At 39.5% G+C, this 8,076-nt stretch overlaps 1 protein-coding gene across 1 annotated transcript in view; it reads right to left on the bottom strand.

Moving 5' to 3' along the window:
- Positions 1 to 575: 575 nt before the first annotated feature.
- Positions 576 to 8,076, bottom strand: part of LOC127972707 (limbic system-associated membrane protein) — an 80,806-nt gene continuing 73,305 nt past the window's right edge. Inside the window, exons 4-7 of the mRNA XM_052576432.1 lie at positions 6,744 to 6,875; positions 6,460 to 6,580; positions 3,488 to 3,636; positions 576 to 3,123 (exon numbers count right to left, since the gene is read on the bottom strand). Coding sequence (XP_052432392.1) covers positions 3,026 to 3,123; positions 3,488 to 3,636; positions 6,460 to 6,580; positions 6,744 to 6,875 — 500 coding nt within the window. The 3' untranslated portion in view covers positions 576 to 3,025. The remainder of the gene's footprint in view (positions 3,124 to 3,487; positions 3,637 to 6,459; positions 6,581 to 6,743; positions 6,876 to 8,076) is intronic.

Genomic DNA, 8,076 nt, shown 5'->3' on the forward strand with positions numbered 1-8,076 from the left:
AAGTATCTGAAGTATGGGTAAGCACTTGTTAGCGATTGAAAAAAACTGTAACATGCAAGTCACTTGCTAATCATGCTACAAACATGCTAGCGACATGATAGTCACTTGTTAATCATGCTGGAAAAATGTTAGAAACATGCTGGCAACATGCTAATCATGCTAGAGACATGCTAGCCACATGTTAATCATGCTAGAAACATGCTAGTAACATGCTTGTGGTTTTATAAGATTTAATAATTTTTTGTAGTGTGTATATTACTGACTAATGTGTGTGTGATTTGAAAGCTTTGATTTTGAGAACAAGTGAAATGGTTTTGAAGTGATTGTTTGATTTTGTCAGAAGAGTCAGATTTTCTGTGATTTCAGTTTGAAGATTTAGATTTTTGTTGAAGATTTTGAGAAAATGAGTGATGATAAAAAAAAAATGAAGAACTGTAAAATTAAAATGTTGCAGAAGTAATTTTTTAAGTGAGTTATTAGCAAATAAGAAAACCTGAGTTCATCAGAAATTATGTGTGAAAGTGATAAAATAAAACCAGATCTCTATATCCACAACACAGATATCAGAAACAACATCAGTAATATATCTTTTATTGTGTTATTGTACTGTTACGCTCGCAAATTAACATGCCATCATTAATTACAAGTCAAAAGTCTGAATCCATCAGTTTTCCCAACAACTGATCATAAATCATTAACTTACAAAATCATATTGTACTCCTCTTATATATATTAAGGTAAGCAATCCAAAACCTTTATAACTATAATTATACTTTTTTTTTGTTCAAATCAGAAACTTTAATAAATATATAATTGTTTGTGTATGTGTGTGTGTGTTCAGAAAAGGGTCCCGTTTCTAATTTTATGATTTTAATAGTAAATTCAAGTTAAGTATTTTAAGTGTGTGTTTGTGGGCATTTATGATTCAGTGTGCATTATGATTTTCATCTCCGAAATCATTTCACAACAAAACACAAGTGCACTACTTGTGTTTTGTTGTGAAATGATTTCGGAGATGACGTCTGTGAAGTGAAGTTTCAAACTCTTCGTTTCAAATAGAGTTAAAAACACAATAACTGACGTTTAAAGGGAGAGCTAACAATCTTTATATTCCTTTATTTTCATGTTACATGATTAACAGAGCCTCATTTTCTCACCAAAAATTACTATCTTTTATTTTTTTCTTAAACCCACTTTTGAAATACAACAAATTCAAATGACTTTATTTCCATTTCAAACACTTCATGAGTTCTTTACAGTGCAGATTTAAAAAATGGTTCCGCTAATTTTAGAGTAAATAAACACAGTTAGAAAATGTTCATTGCTTTTCATGAAGATGTCAGCGGAACGAGACGGAAAACTCTTTCTAGAGACTCCAGCGTCCTGAGGATCGACAAAGACACGGCGTCCAGTTTTCTTGTCATGTTACAGAGCATCAGGAGTAACACACACACACACACACACACACAAGGTGAAACTAAAGTCAGCTGATCCTCACTGAGTGTAACTGTTAAACACACGCTGCAGTGAAGCAGAAACACACCAGTCCTGGTCGTGACTTCAGATCGGATCAAACTCAGACAACGGTGTTCAGGGCACGAGCGAGAGCTTCTGAGGACTACAGGACACACGACTAGCCCTTAAACCAGACGCCGAGCCACAGCGGCTACATCCAATCAGAGCTCACACGCTGAAAGATCATTGGCTGAGAGAGCTGTCAATCAAAGAGCTGAAGAGCTCAGGAGGGATTCATTATACCGTTTAAATGTCTTTAATATATGAATGTGTACATACAACTTGTTCTCCGAGAACTTTAAAATAAATAAATCTGGTAAACAAGAAAATCAGGGACGGACGCTTCACAAATTCAATCACGCAGAAAACTAATGTGTGTGTGCGTGGATTCAGTGTGTGTAAATCATCTCTAAAATGGCTTTTTTATATTGTTTTCTCGAATCGTTTGGCAGTCAGTGGATTCAGCTCATTTCTGTCCAACTACTTTTATAATAACTAATGAACAGAAATGATCAATCTCTATGAATAAGAATAGTAGTGCAGCCGCTACAAAGGTAAATCTAGTTTTAGAACGAGATATTTAAATATTTGTATTAAAAATCTTTGTTTAGTATCTAATTTCAGTTTGTTACAGGAAGCATCAAAGCGCCACCGCAGATAATTAACTAATGAAGAGACCTGAACTGAAGATTCGTTTCGTTTCCATGTGAGGACATTCGATTAAACGAGTATTTACAGACGACAGACGCGACGGGATGAGCAGCGAATCGAAGCGAAGCATTCATTGGTGTCGTACAATTCAGAGTTCATACGATTTCACAGACACGCAGAAGACGAGGTTCAGGACACGAGGATCTCACACTTTACCAAAATCTTCCCACAGCACTCTACAGGTTTCCCTCCAGAGGAATAGTTTTTCACGAGAGAAACAGTTCTCAGATGATCAAGGCTTTCACAGGAACCCTCCAGGAGTGGGAGGGGTTGAGTGTGTGGGCGGGGCTACACATGTGGGAGGGGTTTGGTGTGTGGGTGTGGCTACACATGTGGGAGGGGTTTTGGGCAGGGGCTGTGAAAAGAATCTCCTATCAATCTTCACAAACACAGACATGATCTGATCTGTGAATATCTTCATGATGAAGATTCAGGAGAAAATACTGTGTTCCAGTCCCTTCTGCTAGTCATTAGTCCTAAACCACATCTAAAAGACTTTACATGATCCTAGCGCTCCTTCATTAGTTTACATTAGGCAGATTTGGGAACAGACTGCAGGGTATTATGGGAAAACACAATGAAATGAACCATATTTCTAGATGATTTCACTCAGACAGAAGTCAGTGCTTGACAACAACAATATTCTTGTCTTGAAAATAGCACCTTCTTTCTTTTCTCCATGTCATATTTGTTCTTGATAATAAGACGGTCGTCCTGTCGGGGCGTAACGGTGAGCGAGGATGGACGGATGGAAACAGTCTGAGATGATCGATCGAGTTCAGAGCATCAGCGCTGAACATTAACACTTCAGAAGAACTGAGAGAACAGACAGGAGGAGGAGCCAGAATGATTGACAGACGCAGCCTGAGGCGTTGATGTCCCGCCCAGTGCCAGGTTCTGAGAGAGAGAGAGAGAGAGAGAGAGAGAGAGAGAGAGAGGGACATGTTGATAAACTGCACCATCTGTTGGTCGAAATACTGAACTACATCATTGTGTGTGTGTGTGTGTGTGTGTGTGTGTGTGTATGCGTGAGTGTGTCTGTGTGTGACTGAGTATGTGTGTGTGAGTGAGTGTGTATGCGTGAGTGTGTCTGTGTGTGACTGAGTATGTGTGTGTGAGTGAGTGTGTGTGTGTGAGTGTGTCTGAGCGTGTGTGAGTGTGTGTGTGAGTGAGTGTGTCTGAGCGTGTGTGTGTGTGTGTGAGTGTGTGTGTGTGTGTGTGTGTGTGAGTGTGTCTGAGTGTGTGTGTGTCTGGTTCTCACTATAGAGGAACACGCTGGCGTTGTGGACTCCCAGTCTGTTGGTGGCGACACACGTGTAGTTTCCGTAGTCGTCCTCCGTGACGTTTGCGACCACCAGCAGTGTGCGAGAGCCGCTGATCTGAATACTGACGCTCTGAGAGCTCGACAGTCTGACAAACACACACAGACACTCACAGATCATCATTACTGTAAACCAGATGCAGTTCAACTTACAAAATCTAATTCTGAATGTATTATTACATTTATTAATTTAGATTATTTACTGATTTCTGTAAGAAGCTTAATTTTCTTGTGTTCATTCATTCATGTATGTTGTTTCTATACTGTTAATAGACAGACAGGATGAATTTCTCATGTGCAGCATTTTTATTGTATAACTATAACTACTAAAATGTATGTATTTTTATGAAACAAAAAATTATGGAATACACTATTCATATTAGATTAAAGAAAAATACACACACATACATATACAAATACTTGTACACGTCAAAATGTACATACACCTTGCAGAATCTGCTAAATATAGCATATATTCAACTATTACAGACGGTTCAAACGCCCACTGATGCTCCAGAAGGAAAAACCATGCACTGAAGGAAATATTATGCCCCTTTTGACATGTTATATTGTTCTTGGGTGTCCCCAGAATGAGTCTGTGCAGTATCAGCCCAAAATAGCCAGCGGATCATTTATGATAACAGCTGGAAAATGTCATTTTTGGGGCATGTCTAAAAAAAGAGTGAATGAAATGAAAATGAGCTGCATATTCGGCCCTTCTCCAGAAGAGGGCGCCGCTTACATGTCTCTCTGCAGTGCACATCTACAGCTGAAGAAGCAGGTAGAAGCAACATAACTGAGAGCAAGGAACCGGTGTTTAGCCTTGCATATAGGACGCGATGTTACAGAGCTCGGCCATGCTGACCTTTTGTAGGGGGGCTTCTGAACAGAAAAGAGATGTGTACATTTTTCTTATTTTGCCTAGATAACATATTTTTTCATTTAGCACTGCCATTCACAAGCTATAAAAGAAACGTACATGTTTCCCAGAAGTCCCTGATTTTCAAATGAAAAATGTTTTCACCCCCGGCTCTTAATGCATGGTTTCTCCTTCTGGAGCATCAGAGAGGGATTGGACCTTCTGTAATAGCTGTGTTTGAGTCCCTCAGTTGTCCTCAGTGTGAAAAGATGGATCTCAGAATCATGCAGTCATTGTTGGAGAGGGTTCAGATACACACAAATGCTGGAGAAACAAAGAATTAGTGAAAGCTCACTGACTGCCTTTCTGACTTAAAAACATGGATGGAAAACAATTTTCTCAAACTCAACACGGATAAAACTGAAATTCTACTGATTGGCCCCAAAAGCATGCTCTCCAAACCGTACACTTTTACTCTTAATATTGATGATTCACCCGTTCACCCCACCCCGGTTGTCAAAAACCTTGGCATTACATTCGACTCCACTCTCAGTTTTGATCATCATATCAAATCACTCACTAAAACTGCCTTCTTTCACCTCCGTAACATTGCCCGCCTCCGACCTTTCCTTTCTATTAGTGATGCAGAGACTTTGGTTAACTCCTTCATCATGTCCCGCTTAGATTATTGTAACTCACTTTTCCTTGGTCTACCCACCAAATCCCTTCAAAGATTGCAAGACATTCAAAACTCGGCAGCCAGGCTCCTTACACATACAAAACGATCTGCTCACATCACCCCCATTCTCCATCAACTCCACTGGCTACCAGTCCCGTCCCGGATTAAATACAAAGTACTACTACTCACCTTCAAAGCTCTCCATAACCTCGCTCCTCCATACATCTGTGACCTCCTGATTACATACACCCCCTCCCGTTCACTCCGATCCTCCGACCAAAACCTTCTTGTTATTCCCCGCACTAGACTTTCCACCGTGGGTGGTAGGTCTTTCAGTGCCCTGGCCCCAAAACTCTGGAACTCCCTCCCACAACCTCTTCGTGACTGTTCATCTCTTCCTTTCTTCAAAACGCATCTCAAGACATTTCTGTTTAATGATCACTTCTCCTCATACAATTTATAATCCATTTACTGTATGTTTTGTTGTATTACTGTTTGTATCACTAATTCTTATGTTTCCTATGTAATGTTAATCTGTTTATTCTGTTATTATGTTTGTTATTCTATTTCTATGTAAAGCGACCTTGGGTCTGAGAAAGGCGCTATATAAAATAAACTTATTATTATTATTATTATTAAGCTGAAGGGCTTTTCTGAAGAAGAGACTCGTGAAACACAAAAACACAGCTGTGGATCATTCAGCTAACAACACAGTATTGAGAGTCAAGGGGATGTTAACTTTTGTCATTTTTATAAATTAAACTAGTATTTTCTCTTCTGGACTATATGTAAACATATTATATGTGAAATATCTTCTTCAGGTCAGTACTAAATGAAAAATAACATGCATGATCCCTTTTATTTTTGTAAAATAATTAATTAAATGTTAAATGTTAAATTTTAGTTTTATTTTCTACCACTGAAGAACCACAATAAAATATATTTTTTTAATTATTTGTGAAAATTATTTCAGGGACTAGAAAATACAATTACGCTCTTATAGTTTATAGACCACATTTAGGGCTTATTCATTATTTTTATTCAGATTTATTATGTTCACACGTTACAGACAACAAATTAAGTTGCTTGATTTTTCTTCAAATGTGAAATGTATATTTATTTTCTTGGACTGAAATATATGGAGAACAAAAAATATTTTTAAATGCTTGAAAATCATATTTATATATAGTATATATAGCAGTATGGGCTGGATGATTACTTTTATAATGTTGATAAAACAGATGTCAGAGAAATGTTAGAAGAATGAGCTAAAATCAGACAGGAAACTAAACTAAACATTTTATTTGCACTCTACAGTATCAGACACGTTCTGGGATTGATCTGGGGATAGGATGTGTTCTCTGAGTGACTGACCTGCGCTCGTCTCTGTACCACTCATACTCCGGCTGAGGAACAGCAGACGCCTCACAGTGCAGGACTCCAGCCTGTCCCACCGGCGTCTCGGAGCTACGCACCTCCTTAATGTACGGCGGGTCTGTGGAGACACACGTCAGTCTGATCAAACACAGTCTGATCTCACACACACAGGATGAGACACACACAGTCTGATCTCACACACTCAGTCTGATCTCACACACACAGGATGAGACACACACACACTCTGATCAAACACAGTCTGATCTCACATATCTACTCACAGTTCACCACCACGTTGACATATTTGACATCAGGAGTGGAGACGTCATTACTCGCTTTACACTCATAACGTCCGGCCTGAGAGCGAACGATCCCAGAGATCTCCAGATACTCTCCCACATCCAGAGCCTCGGCTGAGAAACACACACACACACACACACACACACACACACACACACACTCATCAGTGTCCAGCAGAGGGTGCATGTGAGGCTCCTCAGACACCTGCGTCACATCACTAACCTCAGCACTAACATCATATATAATAAAATAACACCAACAAACCAGACCTGATCCAACAGAATCACACTTAATAAAACACACAGCTGCTGAGATTGAGCTGAAGGTGACAGAATATGAGCAACAGATTCAGAACATCAGAGCGACAGGAGCTTCAGTGATCAGATCATGTTCATCATTAATTAAAACATTATCTCTCTCTCTCTCTCACACACATACACACTCTCTCTTTCTCTCTCACACACACACACTCTCTCTCTCTCTCTCTCTCAAACACAGACACACACACACTCTCTCTCTCTCTCTCACACACACACTCTCTCTCTCTCTCTCTCTCAAACATAGACACACACACACTCTCTCTTTCTCTCTCACACACACACTCTCTCTCTCTCTCTCTCTCTCACACACACACACACACACACACTCTCTCTCTCACACACACCGATCTGGTCAGCTTTTCATCAGGAAGTTGAAAAGCGTTTCAGGACACAAGTGAGTGGGGGGGGGGCTCATTTGCATATTCATGTTTTATTCATAAGCATCATTTACCACAGTGAGGCACAATGCATTTATTTAGTGAATAATAATTTATTTAAAACCATGAAATTGGCAAAGTTCAGCAAAACCGAAAGATCACAGACACACACAATAAATACACAAAATGTTCACACACACACACACACACACACCTCCTGATTGTCATGCTCATTTAATCATGTCAACACACTTGTGTTGTAGTTTATTTCTCAAACACACACACACACACACACACACACCTGTGGTGTGATTTTGATTAATACTGATTCTTTCTTATGCAGTGTTAATGATCAGGATGAACATACATGAGATAATGAGAGCTGATGTTTGGGGAAACTGTCCATGTGTACAGTAACACACGTGTGCTGTGTGTGTGTGTGCTGTGTGTGTGTGTGTGTTGATCACTAACATGAATTCTTCAGTGTAAACGTGTGTGATTAGAGCAGATCGTGCGGCTGAGGTGGATAAACTTCTGCTGGCATCTTTCCTCTGAACACGAATCTGAAGCCTCTACTAACCGAGAGAAGAAATGTGAGCTGGACATGTTTTCAAAGA

The sequence above is a fragment of the Carassius gibelio genome, chromosome B15 (assembly GCF_023724105.1).
Source record: "Carassius gibelio isolate Cgi1373 ecotype wild population from Czech Republic chromosome B15, carGib1.2-hapl.c, whole genome shotgun sequence".
NCBI classification, from domain to species: Eukaryota; Metazoa; Chordata; class Actinopteri; order Cypriniformes; family Cyprinidae; genus Carassius; species Carassius gibelio.